Source organism: Phycodurus eques, chromosome 9 (genome assembly GCF_024500275.1).
Source record: "Phycodurus eques isolate BA_2022a chromosome 9, UOR_Pequ_1.1, whole genome shotgun sequence".
NCBI classification, from domain to species: Eukaryota; Metazoa; Chordata; class Actinopteri; order Syngnathiformes; family Syngnathidae; genus Phycodurus; species Phycodurus eques.
Genome location: NC_084533.1, coordinates 8,923,825 through 8,942,066, shown reverse-complemented (window position 1 = coordinate 8,942,066; position 18,242 = coordinate 8,923,825). Strand labels below are relative to the sequence as shown.

Below are 18,242 nucleotides of genomic sequence, written 5' to 3'. Positions count from 1 at the left end.
ATGTTTAATGTGAGTGCATGTTTTGTATACTATTCATATCGTTGCTTTAAAATGAACATAGTCAGCTGGATTCTGTACAAACATCTATTTAGATGAAATAACAACAACAACAAAAAAAGTAAAACAAAAACATCCATGTTCCTCAGCATTTTATCCTCATTAGGGTTGTGGGTAAGCTAGTGCCCAGCTGACTTTGGGCAAGAGGCGGGACACACCCCGGACTGGTGTCCAGCCAATCGCAGGGCACATATGCATACATGCTCGGTAGATATTATAATTACATTTATTCAAAGGCTGGTTCCACAATTGTAAAGACCTTAACAAGGTGTCCTGGATGCTATACTTAAGTCTACTCTCAATGGCGTCGTATCACTTGTGTGCCACCAGGGGACAGTGTGAGGACTGAAAAGCACTTTTAAAAGAAAGCTAATTTTTTGCTGTAGCGACTGGGAAATTGCATAAAAGCAATTATGGAAAAAATCTAAATGTAAAATGTTTCCGGCCTGACGGTGGGATCAAGACACAGTGGGTTTTTTATTTTTTTTTTTACTTCAGACTACCAGGGGTGGGCAACACTCACCCTCAGTAGCAAACTGCTCCAAATGTTTCAACGTGATCTCTTTGTAGCGAGAGCTGTCTGCCAGTCTATCATAGATCACCGTGTCCTGAAGACAAACAAATACACTCATTGACAACTAACACAAACATGTAACATGACGTGTTACGTATGCTTTAATAAAAACAAATTAAAAAAACTACTCGGTTGTAGAACTGAATAGCTTGGCACCCCTATGACATGTATGATTTGATAGTGTTTTCTATAAGATTCCTTGACAAGAGAGACTACGGAAATATTTTTCCACGCCTGTCTATGTGGCGCAGATGATGATGATAACAGCGACGGGTGGGTGTCCTGTGTTGCCATGGTAACAGACACGGCACTCACGGCTCCTTTGCAGTAGAGGCGGATCTTTCCGGATGGCGTGCGCATGATGACTGACATCCTTTTCCTCAAACTGCGTGCATGAGAGAGCAAGAGAGAGAGAGAGAGAGAGAGAGAATCATTTTGAGGTGTTATACCCAACAAATTATCGCCCACAGTTTGAGCATAGCACGTGGTGCAGGCTAAAATGAGACAACATGGGGATGAGTAACACTATAGTAACTCACTGTAGGAAATCGTTTCAGACTGCTTAAAAACAAAAGCATGAAGGGCCCTTCATTCGTGCACGACATATATCTGGCGTGGCGGACGCCTCAACTGTGTGCCAGGTGTAACTGTGTGGTAATTTAGTAGACCAGCTCAGCCCGGCGGATCAGAGAGTGGGAGGGCTGCGCCATTGTGGGTGTGTTAACAGCTGATTTCAGTCTGCGGCAATCAAAGTGGCTCTTCTTATTCCCTTTAAATGTGGTGCAATGACGGTCTTGACGGAGACATCTCTGTGCAGAAGAGGGCGACGCGTAATCGCTGTGATCAACGCATGACTGGAGCATTGTCACTGCTGTTGGCGGGTGTGGCAAAAGACAATGCGAGCAAGTATACAGAATGAGCTGGTGATAACTGCTGGGGACTTAATTATGACCGTGGACCTCAGTATCTGTCTGATTGTGCCCCGATCAAATTCAGCAAAATCATGTCAGCAGTTAGACGTGGTCTCAGCAGGTATAAGTTTAGATTGACATTCTGCCACTAAATTGTGACAACTCAAAGGACATGCCCTCGCTGCGCTGCAATGCCCAGCTTGGCGCAGACGGGTTTTGCCAAATTGACAAACACACGCAGTGAACCTTGCGGTTGCATATGCGCTGTCTACGAAAATAGAGCCCCAAGTGTACACCTGATAACTGTGAGAACATAACAAAAAGTAAATTAAGGATTTATGTAGAACATGGTAATTAATTAATTAATTAATTTATGTAGAACATGGTAATGAAATAACAATGAACCATTATTTTTTTGTCAAAAAAGGCAGACACTTAACTTTGTAACAGTCCTCTTTATTTTTAGTTTAAATATCTGTGTCAGCTGGCTAAAATTAGGCCACTTAGGGTTGGTAACGCTACAGCGACTCACTGTGGGAAATCGTTACAGACTGCTGAAAATAATAACAAATCCATTGGCTTAATGTCGGAGATGACATCACTGTTAGCAGGTACAGTAAATCTCTAAATAGTTCCATCCATCCACGTTCTATTAAACTGTTCAGGGCCGCACTGAGCTGCAGTCCATACCGGCTGACTGTCTATATTGTCATAAGCTATCCTTGTAGTTCCTGTTATGGAGCTTGGGTGGCGCGTTGCGCCTCTCTCGCCCCCACCCCTCTCTTCCCTGTAACCAGCACCACCTTGGCCACGCACCTGTTTTCAATCAGCCGTCATCATCTCGTCCTGCATAAAAGCCTGCCACATTCTGCAAATCCTCACCAGAGTATTGACATTCCACCGTGGTACACCAGCCTTGCACATTCTCGTAAGCTACGCTTAATTTGTAGTATTCTGACTCCCATGTTCTTCCTCGTTCTCAGTGCTCCATCAGTGCTCTCTGCCTTGCTGACTTCTTCCGCCACGCCGCCAACACATCCACCTGCCCACGCCACCATCTGCCGCACGTTGACAGTCTCGACGACCCGGCATTACGCCTCAGATCCAATTCCCACAGCTCAATAAATTATTCACCACAAACTTCTCAGCCCCCGCTTGCTACTTGGTCCAGTAAAAATGGATACCTTCGTATCGTGACAGAATCCAACTCTGGCGGCGCTAAGACAAGTACACACCCTCCAAGGCCCCCATATAGGAAGACAGGACAAAGCTCTCCAGGAAATCATGGAATCTTTAACCAATCTCACAAAACGAGTTTCCATTCTTTCTGCCAAATTGCATTCCGACCACCCTTCCGTAAGTACTCCTTCCGAGCCCGCAGCCTCCGATCAATCCTGCCTCCCATACAAAGAGCCTCATGTTCCCCCACCCGAGCCCTACTCCGGGGACCTAGGTGCATGCAGTCAATTTCTCCTCAATTGCTCCCTTGTATTCAATTTACAACCGTTAAGCTACCCCACCGAACAATCCAAAGTAGCATACGCAACTAACCTCCCCTACGGAAAAGCAGCAAAATGGGTTACCGCGTTATGGCATAACTCCTCCCCAGTACTCTCGTCATTCACCTCCTTTTCTGCGGAACTAAAGAAAGTTTTTGATCACCCCGTTCAGGGCAGGGAAGCCACATGACGCCTCCTCACACCCTGGTAGGGTCACCCATGGCAAACAGGTCCAAGGTGAGGGACCAGACAGAGCACGGCTCCAAAAAACCCTATGAAGAAAGAAACAAATGGATCGAGGTTTCGTTTGCCCAGACACTGGTCACCGGGGCCCCCCTCTGAAGCCAGGCCTGGAGGTGGGGCTAGAAGACGAGCGCCTGGTGGCCGGGCCCCATGGGCATGGGGCCCGGCTGGGCACAGCCCGAAAGGGAAACGTGGGTCCCACTTGCCATGGGCTCACCACGTGTGGGAGGGGCCATAGACCTTGGCAATCCGATCCCCGGCTACAGAAGCTGGCTATAGGGAGGTGGAATGCCTCTCTGCTTCCCTACACTTGGGTCCTCCACATTTTGTCTTGCCTTCAAACACCACAAAAACCCAACCCTGACAGGAGGCAGATGTGCTAATTAGTCGACCACCGTGCTGGTAGATAGGTACATTTGTTTGTTATTTTGACCTCAGTTTACCTTAACCAAAAGGGTTCAATGTAGGGCTGGGCAATATTCTAACATATATATATATATATTCTATAATATATATTATAATATATCAACTTCCTGACGGACCCTCCTCTCCAGCACCCCTGAATAGACCTTACCAGGGAGGCTGAGGATTGTGATCCCCCTGTAGTTGGAACACACCCTCCGGTCACCTTTCTTAAAAAGGGGGACTACCACCCCTGTGTGCCAATCCAGAGGCACTGTCCACGCGATGTTGCAGAGGCGGAGGGAGGCTACCCTCTCGTCCACCGGGGTGAACCCCAACGTACAGGCGCCAAGCCATTGGGCAATAAGTATACCCACACCTGCTCGGCGCCTCTCACCATGGGCAACTCCAGAGTGGAAGAGAGTCCAGCCCCTCTCGAGAGGACTGGTACCAGAGCCCAAGCTGTGTGTGGAGGCGAGTCCGACTATATCTAGTCGAAACTTCTCGACCTCACACACCAGCTTGGGCTCCTTCCCTGCCAGAGAGGTGACATTCCACGTCCCTAGAGCCAGCTTCTGTAGCCGGGTATCGGATCGCCAAGGTCCCCGCCTTCGGTCACCGCCCAGCTCACACTGCACCCGACCCCAATGACCTCTCCCACAGGTGGTGAGCCCATGGGAAGGGGGACCCACGTTACCCTTTCGGGCTGTGCCCGGCCGGGCCCCATGGGGGCAGGCCCGGCCACCAGGCACTCGCCTTCTAGCCCCACTACCAAGCCTGGCTCCAGAGGGGGGCCCCGGTGACCCGCGTCCGGGCAAGGGAAAACCAAATCCATCGTTTGTCAACATCATAAGGGGTCTTTGAGCCGTGCTTTGTCTGGTCCCTCACCTAGGACCTGTTTGTCATGGGTGACCCTGCCAGGGGCATAAAGCCCCAGACAACTTAGCTCCTAGGATCATTGGGACACACAGACCCCTCCACCACGATAAGGTGACGGCTCAAGGAGGAGAGGAGGTATTCATTTTCACAGAACTGTATTCCTCACAGTGCAAAGGTGTCACAGCATTTAATATGAGGTACGCTTACTTTGCTCCTGAAGCGTGGCATCTTTTAGCCTTCACAAGTGCATCAATATCAGATGTCAAATTGTCAGTAGATGTCCATCCAACCATCCATTTTCTGAACCTCTTATCCTCAAGCGGGTTGCGGGAGTGCTGGAGCCTATCCCAGCTAACTTTGGGCCGCAGGCGGGGTATACGCCCTGAACTGTTTGCCAGTCAATCGCAGGACACAGAAACGAACAACCATTCGCGCTCACAATACCACCTACGCGCAATTTAGAGTCTTCAATCAACCTCCCATGCATGTTTTTGGGATGTGGGAGGAAACCAGAATACCCGTGCCGCCCAGTAGTTGTCATTTTCATTTAAGTGGTGAGTGGTCGTTAGTGCGCCATCCAGTGGACTAAATTGGCTACAACAGTTTTATTTATAAAATAGCAGTGAATGTGTTCTCTATCCACACGGGCCAGATTGGACCTCCTGACGGGCTGGTTCTGGCCCACAGGCTGTCGTTTTTTTTTTGGTTTTTTTTAAACAATTAAAAAACAAATTAAAATAAATAAAAAGTGATTTTGAGAACATTCAACAAAAAAAAAAACAACAAAAGCTATAATGGAATTTAGAGATTATGGAGGAATTTATTACAGATCTCCAAACTATTTAATTATGCTCAGTTCGTCCATAAACACAAATAAACTACATTTCTGTGGTCATACTATACCTTGTAAACTCCAGGACGTGAAGCAGCTCATACTTCTCCTCGTTTCCCATCTAAAACCATAACAAAAACAACAAGGTGGGATTCAATTAAAATTTCTAATTGAAGCAACCACGAGCCAGAATAGCAAACGATTCAGCCGATGCGGAGGGTTAAGACAGAGCTGATGAAGCTAGAGAAATTAGAGCGACATCTCAGAGACAATGTTTTCTGGAGGAGACAAAAAGGGTAATGGTTCTGGCCTCTCTCCGCCTCCGAGTGCAATCATCAGGTTAGCCAATTAAAGGGAAAACAGGATGGCTGGCCTACACACTCTGCACCGGCTCAGTTTATCATCATTGTAGGCATGTTTTGCATTATTCCTTATAAAAGATGCCTTCTCTTAGATTATTATTATTATTTATTTATTTATGCATAAATTATGATAAGTGACGTAAAACAAAGTGACAAAATAAACTGTTATTGTTGGGGCTTAGCAATTCATGAAATGTCCCTATTCGCTGATCAGGAAAGTCAAATAATGATTTCCCAAATGCAATCTAAAAAAATAAATAAAATAAAATAAAAATAGACATTAAAAAACAAATATATATATCCCAAGGAAGAATATGTTCACAAGCATGTATAGAGCATTTGAGATTGATGTGTGAAAATATTTCAGTATATTATTTGAATGCATTTCAGTATGGTGTGTGAATGGCTCGTCTACCCAGAGTTAGACGCCATTAACCGAACACTGGTCCTGCCAAATATCAAATCGATCGGACTGCAGCCTAGGGTTTCCTGGTGTTCGTTATGGACAATCCGTGATGAGCACAAACGTACAATAACAGAACACCGCTCTAGTTCCGATCGGGGGGCCTGTTCCTCCCAATCATGCCTTTCCAGGTCTCACTGTGATTGCCCACGTGAGAATTGCAGTTCCCCAGCAGAACGATGGAGTCCTCAGTGGGAGCAGTCTCTAGCACCCCCTCAAATAACTCCAAAGAGGGTGGGTACTCTGAACTGCTGTTTGGTGCTCAGGCACAAACAACAGTTAGGACCCGTCCCCACACCCGAAGGCGGAGGGAGGTTCTCCACTCGTCCACCCTGGTGAACTCCAATATACAAAATTACACATGTATATTTTAAATATGGAATAGTTCACTGTGTGTGTGCAGTGAATCTCTATGAGTTTCAATTTTTGACTTGACTACCTAATTAAAATAAGAGTTACACTATTCGCGTGTGAACATAATCGACGTGGGCATGAGCGAGATTTAAAATGCACACGTGAATGTTATTGACGTGTGCGTGAGTACCAGTGACATGCTTGAGTAAGTGCCAGTGACATGCACGTGATTAAGATTGACGTGTGCGTGAGCGCCAGTGGCATGCTTGTATGAACGCGATTGACAAGTGTTTATAGCAAGAATTTCAGCCGTATGTATGAGTGTTTGACTAATGTTTATAATAGCATTTGACAAGTGTTCAATTAGCGTGTTTGAGTAGTGTTTATGAGAGCAAGACTTTCAGTCGTGTGTATGATAATGTTTGACTTAATGTTTCTGTGAGCCTCAGGGTTTCAAATTGGGTTCCGGACCCGCATCTTTTGGGAATGACTGGGTTCGTGTTTGATTGAAAACATGTCAAAAATAGGCATAAATGACGATCACACTTCCAAAAGATGAAGGCCATGAATGTCTAGTTTTGCTGAAAACACAATGGTAATTTGTTTGCTTTCACGGAGGACTAAGGAAATCAGAACGTTGTTCAATTTGACTGAAAATCTGAGTAGTTGGACTAATTTGTGGGTTTATTATCATTCCCATCAACAACTAAGCAAATGGTGCACACCTTTGCTAGAAACTGTAATTCCTAGTGTCCTTAAGGCAAGTGTCATTTCCTATTCTGTTTTCATAAATAGCCTGCCAGGCTCTGCTAACGCGTTACAAATTCTTGTTCCATGTGTCCCCCTTTTAACTTTGAGCAACTGGCCCTCCAAAGGTTTTTGCACGCCCCTTCTTAAAACACTAAAATCACATCATATTTCGCCATTGAAATAAATGTAAACACCATTAATCCTGGCTCCCCCCCCCAAAAAAAAAATGTTTTGTAATCCATCCATCCACCCATTTTCTGAGCCACTTCTCCTCACTAGGGTCGCGGGCGTGATGGAGCCTATCCCAGCTGTCATCGGGCAGGAGGCGGGGTACACCCTGAACTGGTTGCCAGCCAATCATAGGGCACATACAAACAAACAACCATTCGCACTCACAGTCATACCTACGGGCAATTTAGAGTCTCCAATTAATGCATGTTTTTGGGATGTGGGAGGAAACCGGAGTGCCCGGAGAAAACACACACAGGCACGGGGAGAACATGCAAACGCCACACAGGCGGGGCCGGGGATTGAACCCGGGTCCTCAGAACTGTGAGGTTGACGCTCTAACCAGTCGTCCACCGTGCCGCCATTTTTTTTGTAATGTGTTTCTTAATATGAAAATAGCATTCTATAATACAGTGGTGCCTTGAAATAGAGTGTAATTTGTTCCATGACCATGCGCTTATCTCAAAGCTGTCATAAAAACATATTTCCCCAATAAAATTAATGGAAATTAAATTAATTTGTTCCAGCCCCCCAAAACACCACCATTTAAAAAAAATATGTTTTTGGCAAATAAACGTAGCAGGATATTGTAAAATACACTCAAAACAACATAATAGTCTGGTTTTATGAAGTGGAATCAAGCCAAAGGTCTCTCTCTCTCTCTCTCTCGCTCGCTCGCGCGCGCGCACACACACGCACGCACGCTCTCGCGCGCGCGCACACGCGCATACACACACACACACACACACACACACACACACACACACACACACAGGCAAGAGAGCTAGAAGAAGACCGATGAGAAGGTTGATAGATATAGTGAGGGAAGACATGACAGACTTTGGTGTTAGAAAGGAGGATGCAGGACATAGGCATACATTGAAAAGGAATTGAGTTGTCCACACTGTCTGCCCCATACAGCGCTCATGACTTGGCCACTGGGCAGCAGTATAATAAAGCCATGCAGACAACTACTCTGACTCAGTAATTTGCTGTTATAGTAGTAGAATATGTGCTTCTGAGTATTGTTATATTGTTTGTGTACATGTATTGCATCACCGTTTGTCTTTAAATATCCATTACTTAAGGTGCTTTCACATCGCCACATTGATGCTATTCTTTAGCCCATATGCGGGTTTTCCTATTATGTGTTTGAATTAAGCTAGAGGACAGAGATGAAGTGACTGTATGTGGTTGTTTTAAATACATGTGTAATTGTTTTTAGTCACGATTAGTTTGATAGCAAGCAGATAGAGTGGATTTAAATAGCTTGAAGCCTCTTTTTTTGAAGAATTTTTCACTACCTGCCAAGCTGCTGCTTGTTGTGAAGTGATTTAAGATGACTTCATTGCCACCATACAGCACTGCTATCTCAAATTTGTTATTGTATGTCAAAAGAAAGAAATCTGCCACGACAGCTTGTATCTAGAAAAACTTAGAAGTTGTGTGACTCGTATCTCAAGACACCATTGTATTTACAATGAATTTATATATTAAAATCCACCAAATGCTGCACTCTTGAGTTTGCCAACTATGGCATACATTGCAATCGATTTAAACATTACACTGATTGAATTCCACATGCTAAAAAGCAATCATGTGTGTTCCTTGTGTATTGAGTTGCAGGAGATTAAACATACCATTTCCACAATGACACTGTCTGGCGTTCTACCAGAGAACACAAAACCCAGGTTGCATGCAGCTCTCACCAGAGCGCCTTCATCTTGGAAACAATGAGAAAGAAAATAAATTTCACATCCAAGAAGGCACAGCCGGACATGTTTTTATAAAGAGGGCAGTATTTGTGAACCAGGTATCTTGTGGCTTGGCATGTACGAGGATGCTGCAGGGTGAGAAAAAAAGCTATTCGCTTGTTTTTTTTTTACAGTTCACATAACAAGCTCATCCCCCACTTCGCTTCAACCCCCAAAGCTCTTCCCCACAAGCACCACTGATGTACACAATCAGGCACAAAATAAGCACAGAATGTAACAGCATCATGTTTTCTTGTTATTGAAAGACAATGGTCCTTGCTATTTGTCATGTGTCAATTGTACAGCATATTTGTGTATTTGTATTAAGTGATGCTAACATTAATATTAATATTTGTAATAATATATTGACTTATGGTTTAGTAGAGACTGGCTAATGCAAGTTTCAACAATTCTTATTCTCGTCTTATTTTTGGAATGAGAGTCCAGTCAGTGTTCACATTTGGTGCAACAAACAATGCCTTAAGGGATGGTGACATTGTGTAATTCCATTAAGACTGTCCATTTATTTATTTTTTTGTACATTTAAATACCGCTGCTAAGGGCACCAGGCATGTTTCAATGCAATGCTGCAACAAGCAAAGGCTAAAAACATTCAAAAAGGGGATTTTCTTTCTTATCCCTACATCATTTGTTTTAGCTGTTTTATTAATAATAAAACAATTATTTTTTCCATTTTATATATTTCCACGGACAGGGATAGGAAAACACTTGCATGCAAGTAGGTATTTATATCTATCCATCCATCCATTTTCTTTACCACTTTATCCTCTCTAGGGTCACAGACTGCTGGAGCCTATCCCAGCTATCTTCGGGCGAGAGGTGGGTACACCCTGAACTGGTCGTCAGCCAATCACAGGGCACATACAAACAAACAACCATTCACGCACACATTTACACTTAAGGACAATTTAGAGTTTTCAATCAACCTACCCTGCATGTTTTGGGGATGTGGGAGAAAACCCACGCAGCCACGGGGAGAACATACAAACTCCACACAGGCGGGGCCGGGATTTGAACCCCGGTCCTCAGAACTGTGAGGCAGATGTGTCGTCCACCGTTCCGCCCATTTATATCTATAAACATGCAAATTGAGTATACAATTTTAATAAAATGTATTTAAACTGTGAATTTGATGTCAACTGTTCTTATAGTAATGGGAGTTAATTTGTTCGAGCGTCAAACTGTAGCCATCATAAAACCTTTATTAACTGTAAAGGTGTTTTTCTTTTCAAGATTTTTAAATCTGTAACTGTCATAGAAGTGCAAAGAGAAGTTAACCACTGTTAAATAAAACTAAAATCGTGTACCCTTTGAACATGCCTAACAGATGTGTAATAAAGAGGGAACATGGCGGTGTTTACAAGTTCCTGTGGGAATTTTATAGTTAATGTTGGAATTGATTACAATTCTGTACTGTTTTAAGAATTTAATAGTCCGACTTTAGGGGCTCCATTGCACTTATAAATTTCATTTATGTATACATGCAAAAGGTTATTTTTAAATATAATGACACGAGGAAGGTGTTACCTACCTGGGGACGCTGCCTGGTAGGTGATTTTTCTGTCGCTGCGCTCGGGGACTGCGGTGTGACAGATGGCCATCATGGTCATGAACTCCAGGATGACAGCAGCTGTAGGCTACAGGAAGTGGGGAAAAAGCTACTTTGACATTGGATTTTCTCCATAATTTAAGCCATAGTATACAGTAATGATGTGTGTGTGTGTGTGTGTGGGGGGGGGGGGGGGCGAGGGGGTGGGGGGTGAAGGAAAAAAATTAGGTTCAAATTGAAGCATTATGCAAATAAAACCATAAAAACCCCCAAAACACTGAACCGACAAATTCTCAAATGCGTTTATCTTGATCGTGGCATTCATTTTTTCATACATACAAGTATGGCCATTGGAGGACTTCATAAAAGCTCAAATCGACCCTGATGTGCGAAAGGTTCCCTATCCTTGCCGTTGAAAAAGACGCTACCAGTGTCATTACTGCTCCTGTGCACCTTGAAAACTAATGTGCGGTTTTTGCATCTCCACTTATAACCTTTCAGACAGCATCAACAACACATCGTTCACCACAAATCGATTTTTCATACAAGACAAGATAAGAGGATTTACATAAAGGTCTCATCGATGTTTGAAGAGGACACTTGTCTAATACAGAGGTCCGACTTTCATCATCTCTGAAACACCCCCGAACAATAACCAATGTGCTCTGAGAATAATTACTGCACGAGTAAAACCTCCATTTGTCAGATTTTCAAGGTGGCTCGTGGTAAGCAAAAAGGAAAAATATATACTCATGTATGTTCACTGCACACATATTAGATATTCTTAAGCATTAATCTGGTTTTCTACGATAGTATAGAGTGTGTATAGACAGTATATATGGTATATACAGTATAGGAATCCCGGGATGCACAAGTAATGGAAACAATGAGTCCCAGCCCTGGAACAGTGAGTCCGCACAATTTATCATCATGGAATACAGATACAGCAATCCTCCGCTTTATCACATTTCTTGCTTCGCGGTCCCGCTATATTTCAGATTTTTATTGCAGTTGTTACTCTCTTTATACTCTTTGTACAATATTTTTGCTGTCCATTGCTCTTGCTCTCTCTCTCTCTCAATATATTATGTGTTTAGGCCTGCCACGATAGCAATTTTCTAAAAAACGTTCATGATAAACGATAGTATTGTTGATGTTGTTTTTTATGCCACTGATATAATGCTATTAGAGCATAATAAAGAATTTTACACATCATCAAAAATTCTGCCCTGGTAATCAAACAAAAAGACCACAACTGTGCCATGTTCTTTCATTTACTAAAAGTAGGGCTGCATTTTACAATAAAAGCAAGTAAATAAAAAGAGAAAGTTATGCGTGTTCAAATACAGTGCTTAAGAAAAATAAAAACGTTAGAATTTCCCCTTTTCTGTTTGACATTTCGATACTATAGTAAAGTCTCAAACAATTTTACATAATATTTTAATTTAACAAATATTAACAACTTAACTGTTTTAGACTGTGCTCCCAGTTGGAACCTCCCACTGAGAAGTACAAACAAAACTGACACCGATCATTCCATTTTAAGCACCGTTTGTTCCAAATGTTCTCTTGTTTTGTCTGTCTTTTACTCAACTTCTGTTTTGGCTATGGTGTGGGTCTGTATGGGACTATTTCTGGGTCCGGACGCAGACTGTGGTCCGCCAGTTAGCGACCTATTTTAAACGATGTCGCCACGATCGAGCGAGCCAGAGCAAGCTGTTTAGCTCCTGAGCTCGCAAGCTAGTTAGCACCTGGGCTAGCGAATGTAATAAATAGTTAACTTTCCCTATATTGTCCCATTTGTGTGCATCTACGGATCCAAAGCCGATCTCCCAGCGGCTCACTGCGTTGTGAGCAACGTGCCGGGTGTTACCACAACAATGAACATTTATCAAGTCCGTAAAAGAAGAATGTTAGGCACGTTGAAAGTTAGGCCCATTTTTCTTACAACAGGATTTTAAGGCGTACCCTTGGCCTTTTGTTCTGCCAAATACATTTTGATACTAGATTGATACTAGATTATTTGAATGAGGACTGTGGGATAAAAATGAAACAATAGTAATGTCGGAAGAACATGAATTCTTATACCACTGAACACCTAACATGCATGTGCATGTTCTCTGTTTTCACAGAAAACTGCTCAGAGTCTAATCAGAAACAGTTGTCCTTTTCCACATTGAGACATTTTCTAATGTGTAAGATTCAAGACCCTGAAGCTGAGTTGTCCTTTATCAGAACAGAACAGACAATTGAGAAACATTCGAGCATTTTCCCTCCTTGCCTTCAAAGTCAGCAAAGGCCAGATTCTCACCTGTCTCTAAAAGATTATCCTGAGTGATTTTCCTGTGGAGTGGGATATGTCAAAAGAGATTTCGCCTCCCAAGTCTGCTTGGGCTGACAATCATTAATGTGCATACTTTTCAATATTTCTGATCACAAATCTGGTCAACCCCGGTTCCTCAGATCTGTGGGCTCTGTGATTGTGATTTACAATGGAACATTAGCCAATTAGGAAGCAACCTGAAGCTCAAGACATATAGAGGAGGTACTGGTCGTGATGAGTGTGTGTTTAACGTCTGTCACAAGTCATTTAACGAAATGACAATAAGCGTTTGCAACCACAATGTAGTTACCAGACAAACTAACAGCTAGCCTAACTTCTTCTATTTTTTTTTTTTTTTTTTTTTATTACAGACCATGAATGACCTTTTCTCTTGGTATGCTAATCTAGTTTGGGATGGTATCCTCCGAAGGATGACCCATTGTGAGGTGTCTTTGCATGGCTGTATGAAGGCCAAAGCTTCATGCAGGGTTTAGCTTAGGCTTGTATAATGCAATGCAAACGAGGGCCTTGACAAGTTCAAGCACAAAGAGCTGAAGAGACGGTCTTGGTGGCGAGAATACTGTGATGTCAGCAATCGACCCAGACCCCTGACTCCCACTGACTGGTGGATCGTCGCAATCTGTCACAGCAACGGTGACAGACGTCCACTCTGGATGTGGACAGTGTGATCAAAGTTGATGGGTCCAGCGAAAAGATGACTTTTTGACTCAAGAGAAAGTGAAAAGCCGCAGGGGTTTATTTTATTTTGTATTTTTTTCAAAAAGTTTATTTTTGTCGGTGCTGTGGTTTAATTCTCTTCTCTGGTCGGTCGGTCAGATGGACGGACAGATACTGCAATATGGGTGTTTTCACACTTGCCACATTTGTTCTGCTCTAAACGAACCAGAGTTCATTTCTCCATTGGTCCGGTGCAGGTGTGAATACACACAAGCAAATCCTGGTGTGCATCAATTCAATGGACAGCACAAAACGTCTTCTACAGAATATCCGGTCATGACACCGCACATTTCTTTCCTCGTTTCATTCTTTTTTTCCCAACTTAACACATTGCTGTGATCAATTGCTGTTGTTGTCACCATGGTAACTGTTGTAGCAGAATGTCATGAAACTAAACGAGCTGCTGTTTATTGTGCAAGTGAGGCTGCTTGTATGATATTAACTGGAGGCTTAACACAGGAACAACACACTGCATGTCAGATTACTCTAGCCTTTATCTTTCCAACTTTAATAAGGGTGCAAATTGGCAGAATGCAACGTGCATTTCCGGGTCTGTGCTTTGTCACACCCTCGTCATTTATGTCCAATGGAAGCAACAATCGTCACATGCGTGACTTTGTTTCCAAACTATACTTCGCTTGCAAAATGAATAATGTGAATGTGAACCGGACCAAATGAAAAAAAATAATATCCGCTTTTGTCCCAAGTGGACCAAAGGACTTTCCTGGTGTGAATACACTCATATGTAAGTCGCCCGTAGTTACCACCAGCTCATCTTGGATTTGATTCAGGTTGTCTTTTGCCACACGGGCCAAGTGACAATGCTCCAAGCATGCATGGACTGCTCTCTCCATGCATGCAAGACCGTCAGTGGGCCTACAGGGCCCATTTGGTCGCAGTCTCGAGACTGCGACCAAATTGATCGCACATGCGACCTTTTTCAGCTTGTACGATTAAAACTTTCATCTTGTCGCATTTGCGCGAGTGCATGTTTTAATGTTTGAAAGTCACCTTTGTTCTCCTCCTGCACGACAGAGAGAGAGAGAGAGAGAGAGAGAGAGAGAGATAGAGAAAAAAACCAGGACTGTGTGATGACAGTGTCTCAATTGTTATTATGAATTCCATTTGCGTTAAAAGCGACCCGCTGCAATATGATTGGCTGCCTGCTATACCGCTAAGGGCAAAGATTGCCTGCTTAATTTGTCTATCGTTTTCATTGCACTCATAACAAACACAGAGTCATGTGCACAGGTTTTAATAACTTTGTTATCAAGCAAGCAGTTAAAAAAATGTGTCAGTCTGTCTGTCTATCTATGTTTAAACCACGTTTATAGCACAGACATATTAAGATATTGTATGTGCAAAGGTAAAAAGCCCTGACTCCTTTAAAGGGGATTGTGTCAGAAAAGAAACTATCAGTAAAATAAAGTGCAATTATTGCATTAGTAATGATTCATTCATGTTTTGGATAAAATAGTGTGAATAATCAGAAATCAGAAATACTGTGAATAAATAATAAACAATACGGGTGGTGGTACACTTATGCAATCATTTTTCAATGTATGTCAATCATATAGTTATGGTAAAGTTAAAAATGAACTGATTTTTGCAGGGTAGAGGGTTTGGAGCCCTCAATATAAGAACTGGCCCCCCGAGTCATACAAATGAGCACATCAAAATACAGCCATTGTTGTTTTGATTTGTTTTATTGAAATTTAATTGACCCATTTTGTCTGTTACTGCTTGTTGCGGACAAACTTCTTGTTCACTGTAACATATTTTGAAAATCTCATATCTTGAGTCACTGTCAAGCTTTACTTCATACGAAACTATTGTATCCCATGGTCATGCTGTCCCGCCACAAAAATTGGTGCAACCAAATCATGTGCTGGTGCGACCAACTTTTGCAGTTTTACTAATGCAAAAGTTAGTGTAGAGGCCTGGCCTAACTTAAAGGGAATGAATGAATTCAGCCTGTGTTTACGTCCACCAACGCAGAGAGCCACTTGTGTTAAATACGCCAGCTGCGCACGTCTGCGAGATTATGACAACTCGGGTCAAACCAGCTCCCTTGCAGAGTCACCCCACAACCCGCGCCAGGTTTGCACTAGTCGGGAAAACAGAGACCTAAAAGTTAGGTTGTTTTTTTTTTTTTTTGTTTTTTTTACTATTGAGGCATATTTTTCTAGCACATTTTACTCCAAATTGTACAACTGAGCTTTCATTATTGTTCTCTCAGTGGAAAAAGAAATAAGTGAATGAGCCTTGTTGTTCTTTTCTTTTCGGCTTGTCCCGCTAGGGGTCGCCACAACGTGCCATCCTTTTCCATATAAGCCTATCTCCTGCATCTTTCTCTCCAACACCAACTGCCCTCATGTCTTCCCTCACTACATCTATAAACCTTCTATTTGGTCTTCCTTGACCTCTCTTGTCTGGCAGCTTCATTCTCATCATCCTTCTACCAATATACTCACTATCTCTCCTCTGGACGTGTCCAAACCATCATATTGTGCTCTCTCTAACTTTGTCTCCAAAACATCTAACCTTGGCAGTCCCTCTGATGACCTAATTTCGAATCCCATCTAACCTGTTCACTCCTGGAGAGAACCTCAACATCTTCATTTCTGCCACCTCCAGCTCTGCTTCTTGTTACTTAATTGCTTTACCTCCACAGGCATGTCATCAGGACCAACTGCCTTTCCATTTTTCATCCTTTTTAGTGCCTTTCTAACTTCCCCTTTACTAATCATTGCTACTTCCTGGTCCACCACACTTGCCTCTTCTACTCTTCCCTCTCTCTCATTTTCCTCATTCATCAACTCCTCAAAGTATTCTTTCCAGGTATCCAGCACACTACTTGCACCAGTCAACACATTTCCATCTCTATCCTCAATCACCCTAACCTGCTGAACAATCTTCGCATCTCTAGCCCTCTGTCTGGCCAACCTGTATAGTTCTTTTTCTCCTCGTTCAGTCTCCAACCTGGCACGAATGAGCCTTCCTCTGTCAATAATGTGACCACCCTTTCAAGGACGGTTTTCATCTAAGTGACAGAAGATGACCTCAACGAGTCAAAAACATGTTATTGTGCTTCAGTACAAATGACAGGTACCATAAATATGACGTATGATCTCCACAACCTCCCATCAGGCTCCCTCAACACAATCCCACCCAAAACCGTAGGGTTCAGTGTCAAGGGAATAGATCATTTTCGCAATTTGATCCCACATAATTTTTTGTTCTGTGCCGGAGACGTAACTTGACAGGTGACAATACTCACATGATTACTTTGGAGGTTTTCCAGCAAGCTCGGGTCGATAAAGCCTGACTCCTCTGATGAGTGTGAGCTGTGCCTGAAAAGAGGACACAACACACATCAAACAACAAAAGAATGCACCGTGATAACAGTGGAAATGACAGTCGTTGCAATATTGTAAATAGCAACCTAAAACGGGAGTGGGGTACCGACCGCCTGTGTGCCATATGGGACAATTCCAATATTGGCAATATCAGGCAAGAAGAATGATTTACGAAAAAAACAACATTCGACACACAAATACTCATAATATATATAGTTTTCATTATACAGTAGCTTCAAATGTAAAACTAAGGCTAATCTTCCAATTAGTTAATTCATAATCAGATTTAAGTAAATTTGCTTGTTATACATTGTCTTAATTGCTTTACTAGTCAGATTTTCAGCGAGGAAAAAATAATTACTGGAATCATTTTGACTCATTAAGCTGTTGCAACAAATGTTTTAAGTGAGGTGAAACAATAAAACTATTGTAAAAGTAATATAAGAATCCATTCATACATATATTCAATTTACATGACAAGTCTCAGTTGAGTATGATATGAAAGCGCATATTTGCATATCGGTTGTTGAAAGTTGTGAAGGGTACCAATATAATTGACTATACCCCTTTACAGAAACCTTGTGTTGGGGTACCGAAAGGTATACAATGGTCACTTCCATGCAATACGGGCAAATAAGAAAATATCATCTCGCATGCATGCTGTACTGCAGCACAAAATGCTTCAAAGGACATAGCATCACCAAATCAAAGCACTTAAGGTACAAGAAACAGCATTAGCTCCCAACCATCATCATAAATGTTTAATGTTACTAGGAAATAATGAGAATCGTCCCTCCCTGATTAGTGGCCAAAAACGTGTTCTACCACAGTGGTGAGTAAAAGCAAAATTTCTTATGATAACATTACTCATTCGTCTTTAACACAAATAATGGCTCAAAACTCTTAGAACTGCATAGTTGTTGGAATACTATTATTGTTTGCAT

At 42.6% G+C, this 18,242-nt stretch overlaps 1 protein-coding gene across 10 annotated transcripts in view; it reads right to left on the bottom strand.

The window, feature by feature from the left end:
* The window catches only part of atp8a1 (ATPase phospholipid transporting 8A1), a 165,533-nt gene that overhangs the window by 77,247 nt on the left and 70,044 nt on the right, over positions 1-18,242 (bottom strand). For all 10 annotated transcript variants that reach the window (XR_009769247.1, XM_061686715.1, XM_061686714.1 and 7 more), the window contains 6 exons: positions 17,220-17,292; positions 10,861-10,966; positions 9,195-9,277; positions 5,469-5,518; positions 947-1,016; positions 581-665 (listed from right to left, as the gene is read on the bottom strand). Coding sequence is in view for 9 of the 10 variants with exons in the window: in XM_061686715.1 (XP_061542699.1) it covers positions 581-665; positions 947-1,016; positions 5,469-5,518; positions 9,195-9,277; positions 10,861-10,966; positions 17,220-17,292 (467 nt within the window). In the remaining variant the exon portion in view is untranslated. The remainder of the gene's footprint in view (positions 1-580; positions 666-946; positions 1,017-5,468; positions 5,519-9,194; positions 9,278-10,860; positions 10,967-17,219; positions 17,293-18,242) is intronic.